General features: G+C 43.6%; 1 protein-coding gene across 3 annotated transcripts in view; it reads left to right on the top strand.

Moving 5' to 3' along the window:
* Positions 1 to 23,571, top strand: part of PTPRQ (protein tyrosine phosphatase receptor type Q) — a 538,157-nt gene that overhangs the window by 165,042 nt on the left and 349,544 nt on the right. For all 3 annotated transcript variants that reach the window (XM_040408443.1, XM_040408453.1, XM_040408462.1), the window contains exon 22: positions 11,574 to 11,643. In XM_040408443.1, coding sequence (XP_040264377.1) covers positions 11,574 to 11,643 — 70 coding nt within the window. The remainder of the gene's footprint in view (positions 1 to 11,573; positions 11,644 to 23,571) is intronic.

A 23,571-nucleotide genomic window follows, 5' to 3' on the forward strand; every position in this document is an offset into this window, starting at 1 on the left:
AGCTGGGCATAATTCTGTGAAGACACAATGTGGGCATAAATACTGTTCAGTGGCATGAAGGGGGAATAATTACTATGTGGGGGCATTAATGGGACTGGGTGGGATTAGGAGTATAGGTTTTGGGTGGAGTTAGAGGCATGGCCTAGTGTGGAAAAAAATTCCTTCATGCACCACACAATATGTCGCTCTTTGTTAATTTACAAAGTTGGGAAGTATGGATAAATGCCATTTGTAGTAAGACAACCCCTTTAAGTACTTAGTGAAGTAAACAAACTATACTATATGCCTTTATGTCAGCAAAAAGTACACCAAAAAGTGCCACATGAAGACTGATATATGAAGGAGAAAATTCTCAGAACAGTGTCAAAATGGTCTTTGCCTGCCTCAGGCTGCCATAGCACCAATCTCATTGATGGCATCACGAGAAGATGGGATAAGAGAGAGAGTTCCCTCGCTCTGGAAGCCTCTTTGATACAGTGGTCAGCATTGACTGTGGCATCTACAGTCAGGTCCATAAATATTGGGACATGGACACAATTCTAACATTTTTGGCTCTATACACCACCACAATGGATTTGAAATGAAACGAACAAGATGTGCTTTAACTGCAGACTGTCAGCTTTAATTTAAGGGTATTTACCTCCAAATCAGATGAACGGTGTAGGAATTACAACAGTTTGCATATGTGCCTCCCACTTGTTAAGGGACCAAAAGTAATGGGACAATTGACTTCTCAGCTGTTCCATGGCCAGGTGTGTGTTATTCCCTCATTATCCCAATTACAATGAGCATATAAACGTCCAGAGTTCATTTCAAGTGTGCTATTTGCATTTGGAATCTGTTCCTGTCAACTCTCAAGATGAGATCCAAAGAGCTGTCACCATCAGTGAAGGAGGCCATCATTAGGCTGAAAAAAATAAACAAACCCATCAGAGAGATAGCAAAAACATTAGGCGTGACCAAAAGACCTGGAAGACCACGGAAAACAACTGTGGTGAATGACCAAAGAATTCTTTCCCTGGTAAACAAAACACCCTTCACAACAGTTGGCCAGATCAAGAATACTCTCCAGGAGGTAGGTGTATGTGTGTCAAAGTCAACAATGAAGAGAAGACTTCACCAGAGTGAATACAGAGGGTTCACCACAAGATGTATACCATTGGTGAGCCTCAAAAACAGGAAGGCCAGATTAGAGTTCGCCAAACAACATCTAAAAAAGCCTTCACAGTTCTGGAACAACATCCTATGGACAGATGAGACCAAGATCAACTTGTACCAGAGTGATAGGAAGAGAAGAGTATGGAGAAGGAAAGGAACTGCTCATGATCCTAAGCATACCACCTCATTGGTTAAGCATGGTGGTGGTAGTGTCATGGCGTGGGCATGTATGGCTGCCAATGGAACTGGTTCTCTTGTATTTATTGATGATGTGACTGCTGACAAAAGCAGCATGATGAATTCTGAAGTGTTTTGGGCAATATTATCTGCTCATATTCAGCCAAATGCTTCAGAACTCATTGGACGGCGCTTCACAGTGCAGATGGACAATGATCCAAAGCATACTGCAAAAGCAACCAAAGAGTTTTTTAAGGGAAAGAAGTGGAATGTTATGCAATGGCCAAGTCAATCACCTGACCTGAATCCGATTGAGCATGCATTTCACTTGCTGAAGACAAAACTGAAGGGAAAATGCCCCAAGAACAAGCAGGAACTGAAGACCAGCATCTGGTGATGTCTATGCGTTCCAGACTTCAGGCTGTAATTGACTGCAAAGGATTAAGTATTAAAAAGTGAAAGTTTTATTTATGATTATTATTTAGTCCCATTACTTTTGGTCCCTTAACAAGTGGGAGGCACATATGCAAACTGTTGTAATTCCTACACCATTCACCTGATTTGGATGTAAATACCCTCAAATTAAAGCTGACAGTCTGCAGTTAAAGCACATCCTGTTTGTTTCATTTCAAATCCATTGTGGTGATGTATAGAGCCAAAAATTCCAATATTTATGGACCTGACTGTAAGTGGTTAATATGCTGACATCGCAACCAGTGATGCTGGTGGTTATAGAAGGGGCCCAGCTCACAGTAACTGCCGGGTCCTTGCCGCTGATTGGGAAACCACAACTCCTTTGCCCCTCCCCCCATTACTTTGCGATCGGGAAGTCACTTTCTGCTGTGCCAAAATAGTACAGCGGAGGTCCAGAAGGGGCTAATATATTCGTGAGTGGTGCTAAAATATGCATGTATAAAATAGAGAGCAATAACAAAGTCACTTTTTGTCACTTCGTGTATGATATAATATAATTTACATAGATTATCCTTTTTTTTTTTACGCAATTTACAATAAAACTATATATGTAAAAAGTTACATATATTACTTATTCATAACCCCAATTTCTATCCTGTCTTCACCTCACACCCACCTCAGAGCAAGGAGGGGAAAAAATGTCCAAAAATAAGGTCTCCTGCACACAATTATATCCGTTTTTGTGGTCGGCAAATCGACCATGGATACCGGCTGTGTGCATCCCACATTTTCCCTTCCGCAGGTCCCACTCTATGTTAAAAATATATTTTCTTGTCTGCAAAACGGACAAGAATATGACATGTTCTATTTTTTTTTTCATTCCCATGGATAGCACATGGTGTGCTGTCCACAGCTTTTGCAGCCCCATTGAAATGAATGGGTCTGCATCTGAGCTGCAAAAATTGCGGAACAGTTGCGGAGCAAAACTATGGTTGTGTGCATGAGGCCTAAGGCACACTTGTAAACAATCAGTTGATTAATCCATCCCTTCGACCTATTCTCAAGCTCATATTATCCTTGTAATGTTCTGTAAGCTAGACCTTTTCTGATTACCATTTATTTTTTGTGCTGGGCACCAATTAACAATGAATTATTTTCCAGAATCCCAATCACTGGAGAGAGGGGCAGAGCAATCTGACTGAATATTTTTGAGCACCTTCATAACATATGTAATAAATCTGCATCTGGGACAGAACAGCTTGGACTTTTTAACTGATGACCTATCCTCTGTAGGCTGAGCGGAGGATAGCTGCTAAACAATGTATGATGCCATGCTTGGTAAGCTGCGAGAAAGCTGCAGCGCTTGCAGGAGTTCCAGTGCCTTCTCAAACGCTTGACCCCCACCGATAAGGTACTGAAGACATATCTAGAAGATAGGTCATCAGATAAAAAGTCTCGGAAGACCACTTGAAGACACTTTAAGATCTCAACCCTCTCAATAACATCATTAAAATAGGCAATACCCCTTCTCTACAGGTTTCAAAAAGAGATAAATTCATAAAGTCTAAAATAATGATTATTTCATAGTGGGGTAAATTCAAATAATGAATTAAATAATGTTCTTAACCATTTTTTCTGAACATTTTCCGATCAAAATATTTCTGTGTAATCTAGATAATTATTCATGTAGATTATTTTCATACACTATCAGACTGACCGATATTGGGGCTAGTTATCAGAAAAAAAGTGTTCATAGGAACGCTTGTTTCTGATAATTGGTCCGTATAATCGTGCAGCCGATCAGGAGATGACTGCTCATTTGTTTGCTGATTGACATCCTTCAACAAGATGAAAGATGAATGATTATTGGCAGTACATATCCATGAGTAAGCCAGAATAAGCTGCCAAGAATCAGTAGAACTGAATGAGGGAGGAACAACTGCAGTAGCAATCTTTCCTCCCACATTCACTTTGCCTTAACATGTTTAATAGGCTGTTGCAAACAAGCACATGTTCATCATCCGTTGGTGTTCGTTGTGCCCGAATATTGGACTGTGTAATAGGGCCCTAAGTGGGGCCATTCCCAACATCTGTTGGGAATGGCCCCAACACATATATGGGCAAGATTACCAGGTCCTGTGGCTGCAACTCAAGCGCAAATTATCACTCCTCTGTCACAGCAGCATCTGAAAGCCACCACTGCTCCACTTACCCTGCCTGGCGACCTGGACCTGACACCCGCTGTCTGCTTCCCAGCAGGTCCAGCAGATCACTCTGTCCCCTAATGCAGATTGCAGTCTGCTTCCCAGTAAGCCCTCTTCTCCTCCAAGTCAATGTCTGGCAACCCTTGGGTACTTAAAAGGGTTGTGTCATCTGAGACAAGTGTGGCCATCCTCCATTCACTTTTGTTGTAGTTCTGAAAATATTTGTACTTCCGAAAATATCTGAGAGCTGACTCAGCTATTTCCCAAACTCCCACATTAATGGAGATGAATGGAGAGTTGGAACTACCACAGAAGTAACTGGAGGGTGCACGGAGCATGCACAAGCTGGTGCTCAGCTATTTTTAGAACTCAAATAGAACTGAATGGAGGCTGGCCAAAAACACAGTATGCCCTCATTCACTTTGGGGGTCAAGTTCTAGAGATAGGTGCGGGTCCCAGAGACCAACACCTCCTGGACTCTGGTGGCATATTCTAGTGGTATGCCACCAGTGTCTCAGATGAGACAACCCCTTAAAAGCAGCTTCCCCTGTGTAAAGATGCCTGAGCAATAGGTTTGTTAACTTGCTAAGTTACTGAAAGGGTATGCTGTATTTTATTGTCTGCCCATGTACTGACCTCTGCTCATTTACTATATTGTGACCCTCTGCTGCCTGACCTGTGCCTGACCTCCATATTGACCCTTTGCGGCCTGTCCTGACCTTGGACAATTTATCTTATAGCATGTACTCTGCTAGCCCTGACCTTGGCCTGTCCCTGACTACAATTTTATCTGACCACTTAGTGCCTCGCAGCAAAGTCCAGATCTCTGTACAGGGGTTAAAGGTGATTACCATGGTACTGCCTCTGTCTAAACTATATAAGTAGTTAACTACTCAGCGTGGTCGTCAACAGCTACTCTTTCAGTACCTGCTTTTAATTTCAGCTTGCTTACACACTTTGACCGCTACCACTCCAGTACTACAACCACAAACTGTCTGTACCATTACCTCCGCCTGTCACAGTCTCTGATGCCTACAGTCTGGATCTTCCACTTCCCCTACACTATGAAAGGGACCTTAAGCTATGTTGTGGATTCCTGAGCCAGGATACCATCCACTTTGAGCTAGAGGCCCACCACTTTCCTACTGACTGGTCCAATATAGCCTTTCTGGACTCCCTTCTGCCTGGTGAATCTCCCTCCTGGGTCACTCCTCACTGGAACTATCTTGGAACAATGAGGCCTTGGTGGAAGCTTTTTGGGAGGGCAGGTTGCATAAAATATGAATTGCCAGGTTGTGATGTCCCATCTACCCTGGATGACCTGATCACCTTGTCCACCTGAATTGAACTTTGGTTTAGAGAGCACCTCAAAGAATCTACATGTAAAAATATAGTTCTTAGGTTGGCATCCACTTTTCAGAGGCCAGTGGTTCTGTTTTCTGCATCTCCTGAACCTTTGCAACTGGACAAGATCTAATTGTATGAGGAGGAGCATCTGCATAGAAACTGTGATAATATGTATGTATGGGTGTAGACATTATGGGGGTCATTTATTAAGACTGGTGTTTTAGATGGTGTTTTTAATAACCCCTGCAATGGCGGTGGATCTGACAAAGTTATGTAGAGGCGCCAGCCTCTACATAACTTGGGCGCATCCACCACTAGTGAAATTCTACGCCAGCTTCCTCGCTGGTGTAGATTTAGAAAATTTTGTACACCTAAAACAGGTGCAGAAAATGATAAATGATGCAGGCTGGGCAGCCTGGACACCAGCACACACCATGCCCCTTTTTTTAGACCTGGCATGAGCGGGGAAAAGTTGCAGCGTTAGTAATTGACCACCTATGTCTGTACCTGCCCTCTCAAGGTGGTAAACTTCAGAGCCTAGGGTTAGTTGGAAAGATGACCCTGTGTGAAGCAAGTTCTCTCCACAGTTAACACTTTCAGTGAGATTCTGTTTACTATGCAGGCCTTCCTGGACTCTGGCTCGGCAAGAAATGTCCTGCTTTCAGAAGCCCTCTTCACAGGCAATGGCCATTTTTTTTTTGTCAACAAAAAGGATGATTCCCTGAGACCCTGCATTGATTACTGTGAACTATATAGAATTACTGTAAAAAACATTCATACAAATACTCATTACAGCTAATCCCTGATCTCTTTGATAGGCTCTGTGGAGCCAGAATTTTCACAAAGTTGGATCTCTGAGGAGCTTACAATTTCATTTGGATTAGAGAGGGTGGTGAGTGATCACTATGAATATTGTGTCATGCCCTTTGGTCTCAGTAACATGTCTATGCTTTTTCAAGAATTTGTTCATGATTTTTTTAAAATCTTTTTTGTACTTGTGTAGTGGTCTATATGGATGATACCTTGATGTCATGTGACCTGACTTCACACCGGAGACATGTATGCTCGGTGTTCCAGCGTTTGAGGGTTTATAGACTTTATGCTGACTTCGAAAAGTGTGTTTTTGAAAAGACCTCGCCAACCTTCCTGGGTTACATTATCTCTGACCGTAGCATTGAGATGGATCTGCTATACTAGACAGGTCTTGTCCTACAGGTCATTTCTTCCTTTTCCATGGACTACCCCTATTTCTGTTTTTGTCTGGGAGGGGGTGGGTGCCAAGGAGTGGTCTGCAGAAGCTAAATGAAAAATAGTTCGAGGGAGAGACAGCACCACTTACAAATGTACTTTTACTAGATCCAATCCGTGGCAGTGGCCCGCAGTGTTGAACCCTAGCCCGTCAAGTTCCAAGAGAACATAAGATGGAGAAAAGACCACGGCACCCCAATGTCTTCACAATATGCAGAGTTTTATTCACCAACCGTGCGATGTTTTGACTCCTAAGAGTCTTTCTCAAGCTTGAGAAAGACTCTTAGGAGTCAAAACGTCGCACGGTTGGTGAATAAAACTCTGCATATTGTGAAGACATTGAGTACCGCGGTCTGCTCTCCATCTCAGAAGCTGAATCAGCCTTCCAGTCTCTCAAGCAAGTCTTCTCGACTGCATAATTTCTTCATTGTCTGGATGTGTTCTAGCAGTTCTTTCTGGTAGTGGGCACATCCGCTGTGGGAAATGGAGCCATTCTTACTCAGAAGGGTCCCCCTCGTAGGATGCTCTCCTGTGGTTTCTCAAAAGCCTTCTCCATAGCAGAATGGAATTATTCTGTCAGTGAGAGATGCTTGCAATCAAGCTAGCTCTTGAGGAGTGGCATCATCTTCTGGAGGGCGCCTTTCATTGTGTCATTATTTATACTGACCAAAAGAATTTAACTTACCTGCAGTCTGCTCAATGTTTCAACCTTCGCCAAGCTTGGTGGCCATTGTTCTTTGCATGCTTCAATTCCATTCTGCCTTTCAGTCCGGGTCACAAGAATACCAAAGCAGATTCCCTCTCCCATTCTTTTGATCCTGCAGATCAAACAGAGGAGACCCAGCAAATCATTGATCCTGCCTGCATCCTCTGTCACTCCAGTTCAGCTGAAGGACATTCCGCCTGGATAGATGTTTATTCCTGTGTGCAAGAGGAAGCAGGTCCTAGTCTGGGGACATCGCTCCAAAGTTGCCAGTGACCCTGGTATACACAAGACACTAAACCTAGTTACTCGTTATTACTGGTGGTCTACAATTTCTAAAGATGTTTTAGACTTTGTTGCTGCCTGCTCTACCCATGTTCAGAACAAGTCTCTAAAACAAACATCTGTAGGCTTCCTACACTCTTTGTCAATACCCAAAGTTCCGTGGCAGCATATCACCATGGATTCTTTCACTGACCAGCCTTTCTCCTGTATGGTTGTCTGGGTGCTGGCTGATTGATTCTGGAAGATGGCACACTTCCTACCTTTACCTGGTCTCCCGTCTGGAGTCTCATTTTGTTTTTGGAACACATTTTCCAGTTACATGGGTTACCCTTGCACATTGTGTGTTATCAAAGGGTGCAGTTTAGCTCTAAATATTGGAGAGTCAAGTTGGTGGATATAAAACTGGACTTTACTTCATCCTACCATATGCAATTAAATGGTCAAGTCGATAATACCAATCAAATCCTGTTCAACTACTGTACATGTAGTACTTTACTTCTGAATGTCACAATGATTGGGCTGCTTTACTCACCTGGGCAGATGTTTCTTACAACAACCATTCTAGCAAGTCTTCTAGCAGGACCCCTTTCTTCCACAGGATAGGGGATAACTATTAGATTAATGGCGGTCCTACTGTTGGGATGGGCCATTCGGGTATGTGTTTGGCCAGTCCATTCATTCCTATAGGAGTTCTGGAGATAGCTGAACACTGTACTCAGTTGTCTCTGGAACTCCAATAGAAATGAATAGGGAGGGCACGTGTATGTGTAACCGGCTGATCCGTTCATTTCATGAGGGCTGCAAGGGGTTTAGGGGTTCCGGTATTATGATCAGTGGGGGTCCAAGTGTTAGGACCCCCACTAATCTAATAGTTATCCCCTATCAACTTCAAACAACTGGAATACCCTTTTAAGCTGGGCTTCTATGTTCTTTTTAGAAAAAAGATGCTTTTTTCTGGTAACCTTTCCAAACAAGCCATACCTGATCAGTCTTTTTCTAAAACTACTGTCATCAACTTGAACATTTAACATGCTAATGGAGCTATGAAGAGTCTTAGATGTACAGTGCTGCCCATAATTATTCATACCCCTGGCAAATTTTGACTTAAAGTTACTTTTATTCAACCAGCAAGTAATTGTAAGACGGGAAATGACATAGGTGTCTCCCAAAAGATAATAAGACGATGTACAAGAGGCATTATTGGGGGGGGGGGGGGGGGGAACATTTCTCAGCTTTTATTTACATTTGAGCAAAAAGTGTCCAGTCCAAAATTATTCATACCCTTCTCAATAATCAATAGAAAAGCCTTCAAACGCTTCCTATAATTGCAGACCAGCTTTTTGCATGTCTCCACAGGTATTTTTGCCCATTCATCTTTAGCAATGAGCTCCAAATCTTTCAAGTTGGAGGGTCTTCTTGCCATCACCCTAATCTTTAGCTCCCTCCACAAATTCTCAATTGGATTCAAGTCTGGACTCTGGCTGGGCCACTCGAAAATGTTAATGTTGTTGTCTGCTAACCATTTCTTCACCACATTTGCTGTGTGTTTTGGGTCATTGTCATGTTGAAATGTCCACTGGTGCCCAAAGCCAAGTTTCTCTGCAGACTGCCTGATGTTGTCGTTGAAAATCCTCATGTATTGCTCTTTTTACATGGTGCCGTTTACTGTGATTAGGTTCCCTGGTCCATTGGCTGAAAAACACCCCAAAGCATTAGGTTCCCACCACCATGTTTGACATTGGGGATGGTGTTCTTTGGGTTGAAAGATTCTCCTTTTTTACGCCAAATGAAGGAAACATCATTGTGACCAAACAATTAAATTTTTGTTTCATCTGACCATAACACAGAAGACCAGAAGTCTTCTTATTTGTCCAGATGAGCTTTTGCAAAGGCCAAGCGAGCTTTTGTGTGCCTTATCTGGAGAAGTGGCGTCCTCCTTGGTCTGCATTGTGCAGTGTCCGTTGGATTGTCTGCCTTGAGACATTGCCACCAGCAGAGCCCAGATTCACCAAGATGGCCTTGGTGGTGATCATTGGATTCTTTTTCACCTCTCTAACTATCCTCCTGGCCAGCACAGGTGTCACTTTTGGCTTCCGACCACGTCCTCTGAGATTTTCCACAGTGAGGAATAGCTTATATTTTTTGCTCAAATGTAAATAAAAGCTGAGAAATGTTTTTTTTTTCCCACAATAATGCCTCTTGTTCATCGTCTTACTATCTTCTGGGAGACACCTATGTCATTTCCCGTCAAACAATTACTTGCTGGTTTAATAAAAGTAACTTTAAGTCAAAATTTGCCAGGGGTATGAATAATTATGGGAAGCACTGTAGCTCTTAGAATTTTTGTCATTTCTCTGAGCTTTGTACTGTTTGGCTGTGGGTGGTATGGCCACTCCTGGCAATATTGTTAAAAGGGTTTTCTAAGATTTTAATACTTATGACCTATCCTCAGTATAGGTCATCAGTATCTGATAGGTGGGGGTCTGACACTCAGCACCCCTGCCGGTCAGCTGCTTAAGAAAGCACCAACGCTCCTGTGAGCCTTTACAAAGCTTACCAAGCACAGCGCTGTACATTGTATAGTGACTGTGTGTCACGAGGGTATCAAGAGCCACGTCTGACTCCGTTATACCCGGGGTCAGGAAGTCGCAGCGGGTGGCTGCGCGCTCTATATCTAAAGATCACGTTGTTTCTTAGTGATTGTTTTCTGTGTTTGCCTTGCTATCCTTTTTGTCTCACTCAGGGATCCGTAGCTTCTCCTCCTCAGCTGTTTCTTGTCTGCCACTCCCAATCTCCTTATATTCTCCCCTCACACTTCTCTAGTTGCCAGTTATAGAGCTTCCTGCCTGGACTTCTATACTGACCCACTGGAGTCGTGAATCCTGGTTGTCGTTCCAGAGTGCTACCCTCCGGATCCCTGTTGGACTTCTTGTTGTCTCCTGTTGTCTCCCACCTGGGATTATATGTTGAGTCTGTATTGTCTGTCCTCCCCTTGGTGTTTTCCTTTAGAGCTAGTGGTGCGGACTAGTGTTCCCACCGCCCTGTTCACTATCTAGGGCTCAGCTTAGGGAAAGCCAGGGTTTAGGCACGTGATCGGAGTACGGGTGAGGAACCCGTCTAGGGACGTCAGGGCAGCTAGGTGCCAGCCGCAAGGTGAGTCAGGGGTCACCACCTTCCCTCTCACTGGGGCAGGGCCTTCCTTGTTCCCTCCCTCTGTGTCACGTATGTGATAGTCACGCCGATCGTGATACTGTGCTTGGTATTGCAGCACAACCCCATTTACTTCTATTGGGCTGAGCTGCTCCTAGCCCACGGGACCAATTAATGTGTCGTCACTGGCCTAGGAAAGCTGAGCGAAGGCTGCTGTGCTACTGAGAGTGCCGCTGCTTTCTCAAACAGCTGGTCGGTGGGGGACCCGGGTGGCATACTGATAGGATAGGTCATCAATATTTAAATCTCGGAAAACGTCTTTAACTGTCTTGTTTTCCACTTCAAATCTTTCTGACTGTGAATGATGGTCTTCAAATTGTTTGGAAAGAGCCTTATAACCCTTCCCAGATTGATGGTTAGCAACAATTGTTTCTCTAAGATCATTGCTGATGTCATTCCTTCTTAGCCTTGTATTAGCACACTCCTAAATGCTCCAGACCAGCAAATTGCCAAAACTCACACAAAAAAGTCACACTTGCTGATGGTCAATTTATCAAGGGCATTTGATTAGTTGCACCTGGCTGATACCCTCTTAATCTGTAAGTAAGCAGTAAGGATATACTTAATTTTCACACTCAGCTTTTGAATTTTGGCCTAGTTTTTTAATTTATATATATATATATATATATATATATATATATATATATAATGACACAGTGTAATTTGTCGTTTGCAATTTTTTTGTACTTATTTTAAGACCTTTTAATGATCAAATTTTTTTTTATATGTCCTGATATGTAAAACCATAGAATAGCATATATACTGTTTAAATGCTTATATTTCCAAAAGACATTTGATGCCTAGTCTTCTCTTTTGATTAATTCCAGGTGGCTGCAGAAAACAGTGCTGGCATTGGATCGTACAGTGATTCTTTTCTGTTTAATACTGCGGAAAGTGGTAAGATATATTAAACAGAACAAAATAACTGCATGTTTAAAAAATGACAAAACATTGTGCTTTCAAGATGACACCATAACTCCGAAAGATTTGACATGTGCCTTGTAGAGTGTCTTTGTGAGCACCTTCGTAGTATGGCATGTGATAAAACATACCATTTGTGCCTCCATACAGAAGGGAGACTCAGTCATGTTTTTTTGTGCGTACCATATCTTATTTCTCCACAACACGCATCCATAATATGGTTCAATGCATATGGAGTGTGTACGAATGAAGTTTATAGTTTTGAGGTTGGGTACAGGCAGCTAGTGTTACTTAGCACTTTCCTGCAGGGGCGTAGCTATAGGGGGTGCAGAGGTAGCAGTCGCTACCGGGCCCAGGAGCCTGAGTGGGCCCCAAAGACCCTTGTACCACATGAGAAGACACCTGTTTTATAGAAGGTGCATGCTGGTCAAGTTACACCTCTGGCTGGAGGGAAGGTGTTAGGTCAAGAATTTGGCATGGTGGGGGGTGCGGTTTCAATTTTTGCCTCAGGCAGCAGGAAGGCAATGTGCTTCCCTGCCCCTGGCCATTAAGCAATGAGGGAAGGGGGGCCCAAGCTGAACTCTTGCACCAGGGCCCATGAACCTTTAGCTACGCCCCTGCTTTCCTGTACAATGATCCTGTGAAAATATGATAGCAGGATAGTAAATTAAACAAACTTTTCTTGTCTCTGACAAAGAAGGAAGACAATACGTAATAGGATAACACAGAAATTAAGTAAGCAGCTAATCATGTATTTTTAATAATTAATAATAGCTTTAAACAGAAGCCTATTGTTGTATGTGACATGTTAGGGGCAGAAAGGGTACATGCACCAAAGGAGGTGGTGTTTGTGTCAAAAAAAGGATCAGCTCTAGAGGAATTGGTAGTAGTATGTCAATAAATGTTTTTTCAGGCGCTAATAGTGTGAGTTTTGTAAGGCTACTTTCACACTAGCGTTTTTACTGGATCCGGCAGTAGCGCTTCCGTTACTGATAATACAACCATCTGCATCAGTTATCAACGGATCCGGTTGTATTATCTTTAACACAGCCAAGACGGATTCGTCATAAATTCCATTGAAAGTCAATGGGGGACGGATCCGTTTTCTATTGTGTCAGATTGTGTCAGAGAAAACGGATCCGTCCCTATTGACTTGCATTGGAAGTCATCGGTTTTGCTCAGCATCCCAGGACAGAAAGCAAACTACAACATGTTGCGGTTTGCTCTCCGGTATGGGAACGTAACTAAAAGGAACGGAATGCATTTTGGAGCATTCCATTCTGTTCAGTTCAATTTTGTCCCCATTGACAGTGAATAGGGACAAAACTGAAGCATTTTTTTTTCTCCTATTGAGCCACTATGACGGATCTCAATACCAGAAAACTAAAACGCTAGTGTGAAAGTAGCGTAAGAAGTGCTCCGCTACAAAAAAAAGAAAAAAAACACAAGATAAAATGTTTGTATAGAAGACATGTGCAGTACTCCATATAAAATGTTTGTGTATTACCATATGTGCATTTAAAGGAGTTTTCCAGAAGTTCAATATTGATGGTCTATCCTATATCTGATCGGTGATGTTCCAACTCCCAGCACCCTTGCCATTCAGCTGTTTGAAGAGATTGCAGAGCTAGAGTTAGCATTGTGGTCCCTTTCCTTGGCCAGTGACATCGCTTTCATCGATCACATGGCCTAGGTGAAGCTCAACCATATTCAAGTGAATGAGCCTGGGCTGCCATACCAAGTACAGTCACTGTACAATGTATGATGCTGGGCTTGGTATGCCGTGAGCTGATCGGCGGTGGTACTGGATGTCAGACCCCCACTGATTAGATATTTATGACTTCTCTTGAGGACAGGCCATGAACATCAAGCTACTGGAAAACTCCTATTTTTCTCACCCAAACTCAGTTCTGCAAAAATGCTACTCCTAGATCATACTGTGATTCCATAACCCACAGCTTGCTCTAATACCAACTAATAACCAATTCACATGATGTGGTTAAATAGCAGTTTATTGCCATAATTAACACAAAATTGTGGCAACATGCCTTAGCATTTACAAAATCACAACAAACTCACAGAATTTTAACGGTAATCATAACAGTAATCTGCAATTTGATGATATATTGTGGTTAGACATTAAGGCATTTGCCATATGGAGGAGAATATATGGCGGCACACAGAGATTACATACAGAGACACAGAAATTAACAGATTACCGGCATGTGTATTTATTTGTGCACTGCCCAGTGCACTGCATATTAAGTAATGAAAATCAAGTCAGAAGCAATTTTTGTTATACTTAGAGGTGAGCGAATTTCAAAAAAATTTGATTCAGTTGATTCGCCGTTTTTTTTTTTTTAAATTGGTTTAATCCGAATTTATTCGTGACGTATCGTGTTAAAAAACGGCTATTTCCCTGGCTGCAGAGAGCCTTTATAGTGGTGTAGAACACTGTGCCTTGCATTAACACGCATAGGGAGTCTGCTGTGGTAGTGAAACAATACTGTGAGACAGTATGACACGCACATGAAAGGTGTCACTCTTAGAATCACTGCACACTTCACTTATTTGGGCAGTTACGGGGCCAAAACTGACCAAATAACTCAAGTGTGAACTCAGCCTTACAGGTCAATGTTAGCGTCAAGAAGAAGCGCACTCCTGTTGTATAACCTGTTCTATTAAACGCTTATACAAGTAGCCCCCCCCCCCCGACATGGTGAAGAGGGTGTCAGAAGTAAGTTTGTGTTGACATCACTGATTATTTTTCCCTTCCTCTGATCCGTCAGAACAATAACCCCCAAAAACTGCCTGTGGAGCATCCGCCTTCACTCGGTCAGCATTTGGTCAGTAATCCATCAGTATTGCTAAAACAAAAAAAAACAGGAGTGAGTGGATCCAATGCAGAGATGACACATGAATAGAATATTTGCATGTCTTCTATGTTTTGTACCCACTCCTGTTTTTGGCTACCAAATCATAAGCTAATTCTGATGCAAAATAGGGACCATGTCATGCAGGTCTTACAGCTGTTACATAGACAGGATCCGTTGTGTGTCTTATTTTTCCCTCCTTCTGATAGATCAGAAGAAGGGTCAAATAAATGATGATGTCAGCCAGGCCGAAAGGCAAAATAGTGGCCCAGTCATGAAGTGGGGAGGGAGGGAACAGCATGAGAAGTCCACAGAGTGGCCCTATGACATAGTGGTGAGGTGGAAGCAACATGAAGAGACCACAGAGTGACCCAATGACAGAGTCTGGAGGTGGCAGCAGCATCAGGAGGAGGCCATGGAGTGGCACAATGACAGTGTGGAGGTGGCAGCAGCATCAGGAGGCCACAGAGTAGCAAAATGACAGAGTGTGGAGGTGGAGGCAGCAGCATCAAGAGCAGGCCACAGAGTGGCACAATGACAGCGTGGAGGTGGCAGCAGCATTAGGAGGCCACAAAGTGGCAAGGTGACATAGTGTTGAGGTAGCAGCAGCATAGGGAGACCACAGAATGGCAAGGTGACATAGTGTGGAGGTGGCAGCAGCATCAGGAGACCACAGAGTGGCAAGGTGACATAGTATAGAGGTGGAAGCAGCATCAGGAGACCACAGAGTGGCAAGGTGACATAGTGTGGAGGTGGCAGCAGCATCAGGAGGCCACAGAGTGACCCCGTGAAAGAGTGGGGAGGTGAGTGGCAATACCAGGGCAGCTGAAGATGGGGGGTGAAAGAAGGAGCACTTGACATCAGTTGTGTGGCATCAGGCGGGTGGCAGCATCAGAATAGTAGCTGAGGCAGATAGCTAGAAAAGAACCGGTCTCTTTTGTCAAAGTGTTGGTGTGGCACCATGGATGATCTAGTCTGATACATCAGGCACTGGTGGGTGGAAATCCTGGATGATCCACGCCTGATTCATCTTGACAAAGGTCAGTCTCTCTACATTTTGGGTGGACAGGCGAGTTCTTCTTGGGGTAACTATGGCCCCGCCACACTAAACACATGCTCTGATGCGACATTACTGGCCGGGCAGGACAGCTTTTCCAAGACAAACTGCCAGTTGTGGCCACAAATCCAGTTTGGCTGCCCAGTAGTCCAGCAAATCTTCAATGTGGGGTGGCAGGGTGCTGTTCAAGTATGCCACCACCTGCTGGTTCAGGTCCTGCTCCAGGTCTAGCTGCTGCTGCTGGTGAGTAGTTTCTTCACTAGGCGGGTGAAGAAAGCTGCTCATTAGCGACTCTAGACTAAAGTTGCTGCTGATGGAGCTGGAACTGCTCCTACCCCTCACCCTGCCACAGCAGTCATGGCAGAGGAACGTGAGCGCAGAGGGCCCCCGGTCAGACCTGCGAGAGGATGGACGTTGGTGAAGATAGGCATGTGGCCGTGAGATCCAGTTGCCACGTCTCCAGTCCCATCGAATACTGTCTGCACGTCACTGATGTCCTCCTCAACGGTCTCTGGGTCAGGAGCCTGACCGCTCTGAACACCAGCTCCCACGCCACTCTCCTCATCACTACTTGCCCGCCTACTGGAGGAAGCGGCGGATGTCTCCTCCACATCTTGGCTGGCCAGTAGCTGCTGACTGTCCTGTAGTAGCTCGTACTCGCTGTATAGTGGAGCTGAGCCCACAGCATATAATACTTGTCTGGCTGAGGGAACAGAAAATGGCAGAGGCAGGTTGAGGACAGGTGAGGGCGCAGGGCCTGCTCCCAGGCCATGCCTACTGTTTTGTGTCTAACAAACCCACCGTCTCTTGGCTGGGGGTTTCTGATGTCACTTGGGACAAAGTGGATGACCGAGTAAACTATTCAAGAACTGCTGGGTTGCTGGTGAAGACACGACCGCTAGATGACACTGGGAGCTCAGGCCTCTCGCTGTGACTCCTGCTGCCACACCCACTTACTCTGCTGCGATCTGTGCCTGCGCCAGAAACATTTAGGCCTCTGCCACTCCCCTCTGCAGGGCCTGGCACTTCTCTGTCTGACATAATGTTGGATCAAATAAAAAAAAAAAAGGAAATTAAACCCCCCCAAGAAAGTCTGCAATTTTCTCACTTTACCACACAACGGCTAATAAGCCCTTTTTTTCCACTAATACACCCCAAAAAGGTCTTTAGAACATATAACTGCACAGCTGAACGGCAAATAGGCCCTTGTTTTTTTCCACTTATACACGCCACAAAAGGCTTTAGAACATATATCTGCACCGCTGAATGGCAAATATATATACCATATTTTTTGCCCCATAAGACGCACCGGCCCATAAGACGCACCTAGGTTTTAGAGGAGGAAAATAAGAAAAAAATATTTTTCATTACACCTCAGGTCAGACCACCAATCAGACCCCCAATATTAATCAGACCTCAGCTCACAGCCCCAATCAGATCCCCAATGTTAATAAGACCTCAGATCAGACCTCAGATCAGAGCCCAATATAAAGAAGACCCCCAATCAGACCTCAGATGAGACCCCCATGCCTCATATCAGTCCTCCATGCCTCATATCAGCCCCCAGCAATATGTGATCAGCCCCCAGCCATATGTAATCAGCCCCCAGCCATATGTAATCAGCCCCCAGCCATATGTTAATCAGCCCCCAGCCATATGTTAATCAGCCCCCAGCCATATGTTAATCAGCCCCCAGCCATATGTTAATCAGCCCCCAGCCATATGTTAATCAGCCCCCAGCCATATGTTAATCAGCCTCCACTCATATATAATTCAGCCACCAGTCATATATAATTCAGCCCCCAGCCATAATGCAGCAGCCCCCAGCCTCAGATCACAAAATAAATAAAGCACTTACCTCTCCTGCTCCTGGACGACGATGCTCCTCACCACCCACGATCTTCTTCCTTCTCCTCAGTCGGCTGTGCTGTGAACTAGCGCACACAGCATGAGGTCACAGAGCACCCTCACACTGTGCGCAGCCTTCACAGCCGACAGCAGAGGACCAGGAAGCAGTCAGTACAGAGCCTTCACGGCTTCCTGGTCCTCCGGTACTAATGAGTGCTTCCATAATGGAAGCGCTCATTAGTATTCACCCCATAAGACACAGGGGCATTTAACCCACACTTTGGGGGGGGAGGGAGTGCGTCTTATGGGGCAAAAAATACAATATATTTTTGCCACTAATACACACCAAAAAGGGCTTTAGAACATATAACTGCACCGTTAAACGGAAAATATATATTTTTTGCCACTAATACATGCCAAAAACTGCTGTAATTTTCTCACTTCACCACACAACGGAAAATACTAATTTTTTTGCCACTAATACACGCAAAAAACTGCTTTAGAACATACAGCAAAACTGCACCGCTGAATGGCAAATAATATATATTTTCTGCCACTAATACATGCCAAAAAGGGCTTTAGAACATATAACTGCACCGCTAAACGGCAAATATGCTTTTATTTTTTTCACTTACACACGCCACAAAAGACTTTAGAGCATAAAACTACACCGCTGAACGGCAAATATATATTTTTTGCCACTAATACACGCCAAAAAGGGTTTTAGAACATATAACTGCACTGCTGAATGCCAAATAGGCCCTTATTTTTTTCCACTTATACATGCCACAAAAGGCTTTAGAACATATAACTGCACCACTGAACGGCAAATAATATATATTTATTTGACACTAATACATGCCAAAAAGGGCTTTAGAACATATAAGTGCACCGCTGAACGGCAAATAATATATATTTTTGTGCCACTAGTACACACCAAAAAGGGCTGTAATTTTCTCACTTCACCACACAACGGCTAATAGGCCCTTTTTTCCCCCACTAATACAAGCAAATGCTTTACAACATACAACTGCACAGCACAAGGGCAAATAAGACATAGAAATATTTCCTTGTAATAAACCCTGTTAATGGCTGTATCAAACAACACTTGCACCCCAATTACAAGAACGGTTTGCTGGAATTACAGCTGCCATTATATAGCAATTTGTATCTGCAGTCAGTGCAGCAAAGTGTAATAGGATTGTTCCTATTACCCAGGCTGTAAACTCCCCTACTGAACCCTGTTCTGCTTCAATACTGTGGAATAATTCCTCCCTATCCTTTCCCTGAACTTCTATTCAGCACAGTAAAAGTTTTAAAATCTTTCCTACCACTGTCCCTAGCGCCTGCTGACGTCTCTCCCTGCACTAAGTACACTGGATAATGGCTGAATCCAAGATGTCTGAGGCTATTTATAGGGCTGTGACATCACAGGGCTGGCTGGTTGCTGATTGGCATTGTGGGTTATCCCTCATTCCCAGAGTTCCTTGCTCCATGTCCTAACACGTGCAGCAGCCATTTTAGGAAAAAAAATTGATTCGTTACCACGAAGCGTGAGGAAATTCGGATTCGGTGCAAATCTAATTTTCCTGAAATTCGGATCGAATTCCACTTCGTCAAATTAGATTCGCTCATCTCTAGTTATATCCAATAAATGTAGCTTGGGTGAGTGTGTATGCAGTGCTGATAGCACCTTTCTATGATTATATGGGAGTATGTTGAATTATTGCAGTGACTGGGTTTGGGGTGGCCACTGTCGAGGTGTCGCCACGTGTTGCTGTTCTCCGGAGAAGATGGTAAGAAGTGGTGCTCTCTAATGGGAAATACATCCAGAGAGTCATGGTCTGCAGTTAACCAGTCTGCTTTCTTACTGGAGGAAGTCAGGTGCAAAACAATAAAGGCGAGGCATAGGGCTGGATTCTCCAGTGTTCTCCCTGGCAGAAGAAGGGTTTAATGCTGAGAAAAGGCCTGAGGTAGCTGTCCCTCTCTCTCTCTCTCAGGAGGCTGGTAGCCTGGCTAAAGGCTATAGGCCCAAGGTCTGTAGATCAGTAGTCTGGGTGGCACCTTGGTCAGAGGGCTGGTGACCCATGGTCTGTGGCTCAGCGACCCCATCTTAGTGTCTTCTTCTGGTCACTCATACAGACTGGAATGAGTCTTCCCCTCCAAACACTTGTCCCTAACTGCAGAACACTAGGGGCTGTGACTGCTCTCCTTATATATAGTTTCTGGCTAAACAACAACCTTCTAGTTGGAGGAATAGAGAGGAGAAACTCAGCACAAACAGACACATTGTTTTACTTTCCATCTGTCATAGACTTATATAGAGCTTCAATAATACTCAATGGCAATTTCACTTGTTAATTAATATGCTGTTTGATTGGGCCTTTTTAAACAAAGTTTTCACCATGAAAATTAAGTGCAATCTGCAGTTAGCATGTTATAGAGCAGGAGGACTGGAGCAAATTGACATACAGGTTTATGGGAAATTAGTATACCTTGTATTTTATTCATTTAAGTCCCTGCTCATTCTTGGTTTTGAAGTCTAGGAGGAGGTCCTATCAGTGATTGACAACTATCTTTGTATACACAGTCCCAGAGGGAAGGCTGTCAATCACTGATAGGACCGACTCTTTAACTTCCAAACCAAGAATGAGTACGGATTTAAATTCATGTATTAAAATTTATACAATTTTTTTTCTGACACAACTTTAATTGGCTCAGCTTCTCCTGCTTTATAACATGCTGCCTTTACCTCAGAAACCATATTCAATGCGAGAGTTTTCCTGTATACATGCCTGTAACCTTTCATTTGTCATTGATGATGACCCAGTCATTTGATGATCAAAATCTTGCTCGACTCTGTGGGAGAGATTTATCAAACTGGTGTGAAGTGGAATTGGCTTAGATGGCCATAGCAACCAATCAGATTCCACCTTTCATTTTCCAAAGGAGCTCTGAAAAATTAAAGGCAGAATCTGATTGGTTGCTACGGGCAACTAAGCCAGTTCTACTTTGCACCAGTTTGAGAAATCTTCCCTGTATGTCTTTTCGGGCTAAATAAAGACAGACTACTGATCAGGGTGATTTTTTAGCATTTGTATTTGAGAGTGGAGACCAACTTGTACTGGCATACTTGCATCCTTCTACTATCCATGGTCTTCTGCTTTCTCCTTTGCAGTTGTACCTTATAGTACATGTGCGGTATTATTGAGCTACATGCCGCACTAGGTCGGATATAATACTCTGTAAGACTCTACAATACAATATCTGATGGAGCATGCCACCAGTTTTTATTTCAAATGACAAAACTGCTGCGATCCGAATGTGTATAATCTGTAAAAATTGTTTCTCACTCCTATCTCATACTTGGCAACTATAGATGCTGCAAAAATGCACTCCCAAAATGGCACAAAAATGCCCTGTGCTTCCAACACTGATTAATTTTTACCGTGTGGCTTTGGAATTCCCAAATCTTGAATTGTCTCCTAAGATTGATTCGAGCCAGCTGCACAATCTCCCTTTCTTCCCTGTGAGGATTTATTAAGTTTGGCTACTTTGTAGCATTCCCTTTGACAGTTAAATCTTTTTATTTTTTTACTGATAAGGAATATGAGATATCTAAGTTTTTAAAGGCATATCAAACAGTTTGCACTATAAGAATTTGTCTTACTAAAGAGAGAAACATTGCCCAGTATGAGTTGGGATCGGCATTTTTGTTGGGTCCGCAAATCAAATCCCAGGACCGTGATGAAAACTCACTCTTAGCAAACATTTGATTTCTGTAGTTTTCAGAGGTGGGACAATCTATCTGGGTACCCAATCCCAGGATTTTAGAATGCCCCCATGCACCTTCATCCCTATGAGCATGATAGCTGCCAGTCAACAGCCCTTGTTTCTTGCAGTATAACATGGACATGTGTCTCTGATTTTTAATGTCTAATTTCTCGTGCAAGGATAATTGAACTGCACCTCTCATTGGTACTCCAGGTCAGGAGGCTCCAACACTGCTTACCTTTTGTCCCAACCTATATAATAATTTCTTCAACTGAATGACTCCTCAAGTCTTAATGCTGTTTTACCAAAGCATTGGAGCATGCATTGAAAGCCAGCTTTTCCTTGGCACTTACGGTGTATATACGTAGTGAGGTTAAAGCAACATAAAAACCTAATTTGAAAAATGATGCATGAATTTTTCATGTCGTTTTTAGTGTGGTCACATTTCCTACAAGTAACACCTGCTAAATCTGTAAAAGCAGCAGAACTGTTTGACGCTTCATTTCCACTATGGTGGAGCAGAAGGGGAATTTAACAGTTGCTTCTGAGCATATTTTTAGGTGTTACTCTTCTGTCCAGCATCCATGCCAGCTCTTCTACATTGCTTGCCTCTGCTCCCCACAGCAGATTCTAGTCTGGCTCTCCTACACAGTGGGCTCATCTACTCAATGGGGCCTGCTTGCCCGGGCAGCCGGTGCACGAAGATGATGTCATGGGCGGAAAATTTAAAACCACTTCCTAATCTCTGGTTTCCAAATTAGCCTGAGTCTCTCTCTTTTAAAGGGAGTCTTTCACATTCACCTGGATTTTAGGTGAAAGGGTCCATTCACACGTCCGTTGTTTTTTTTTCCTGATCTGTTCCGTTTTTTGCGGAACAGATCTGGACCAGATCTGGACCCATTCATTTTCAATGGGTCCTGAAAAAAAATCTGACATTGATCTGTCCGATTTTTTTTAGGACCCATTGAAAATGAATGGGTCGAGATCTGGTCCAGATCTGTTCCGCAAAAAACGGAACAGATCAGGAAAGAAACAACGGACGTGTGAATGGACCCTAAGCACAACTTATTGATTGCCTCATTGTTGCTGGCTCTTGGACTTCTCTCTGACCTGTTTATTGCTTTGCCCCTTGGATTGCTGACACCTATAGTTTCAACTTTTGTGGCTTTGACTGTAGCTAGCTCATTATTTTGTTACTTTTTCTGCATTTTGGATTGCTTACACTTGTGGTTGTATGCCTGTGACCGCAGCTTGCTTTGGATTTTGTTTTCTTTCTGTTCCTGGTACTTTTGGTACTGCTCCTGTTGCCAATCTCTGCCTGTTATTGGACTATGTTTGCTACTGCTACATCGCTGTAGTCAATCTGAGACTATTCCAGGTGATTGTATCAGGTGACAGGCATAAGGTAAAGAATGCATAATCCCTTAGACTCTATGCTCAGCACTAGGGCTCATGCACACCACCATATGCCCTCCGAGACATACGGTCCGTGAGCGGGTCATATGTCCCGGAGCGGCATACATCGTGCGCGCGGGAGCGCACAGCATCATAGGTTACTATGATACTGTGCGCATTGGGCCGCCTGTGGGACTATTGTCCTCTACTCATATGATATTATGAGTGCAGGACAATAGCCCCGTGGGCGGCCCGATGTGCACAGCATCATAGTAACCTATGATGTTGTGCGCTCCCGCGCGCACGATGTATGCCGCTCCGGGACATATGTGCATGAGCCCTTAGCCTGTACCAATTGGATTACATCTTATATGATCCATTGCTGTACCAGCATTGTAACATAAGGTACCTACTAAAACACAGGGATTGTCTGCTTGATCTGCTTTCAGCCTTTCTCAACTGCACCATTGTGATGATTGTTCTTCAACAGTCAAGGATTTGATCATTTGACTATTTCTTAAATTTCCAACTCCTAACTATATATGGCATGCAGTATAACTTTTCTTATGCTATTATTATGATACGAACAGTGGCTTTCAAACTTTGATAATGTTTTCAGTGTGTCAGTTTTTGACTAATTTTGATTGTGTCCACTAAGTTTATTAGGGTCATCTCAGTGTGTAAAGACTTATAGACAACTAGATAATCAAAATTGTGATTAAAAATAATATCGGAAAATGGCTGTGTGCAAATGCAATTTCTTAATAGTCTTAAAGGGGTATTCCAGCACAGCAGGAAATGGCTTGTAATGCTGCTCAGCCAATCACTGGTTTTAGCCATGAACTTCCTCAGCCATTCAGTGGCTCAACGGCTTTCCAAGCTATTTTCTGCTGCGTGGAGAAAAGGTGCAGAAAGTGGAAGGCAGTGGGGACCCGGGCACAGTCATAACAGTGGCAG

The sequence above is a fragment of the Bufo bufo genome, chromosome 1, assembly GCF_905171765.1.
Source record: "Bufo bufo chromosome 1, aBufBuf1.1, whole genome shotgun sequence".
NCBI classification, from domain to species: Eukaryota; Metazoa; Chordata; class Amphibia; order Anura; family Bufonidae; genus Bufo; species Bufo bufo.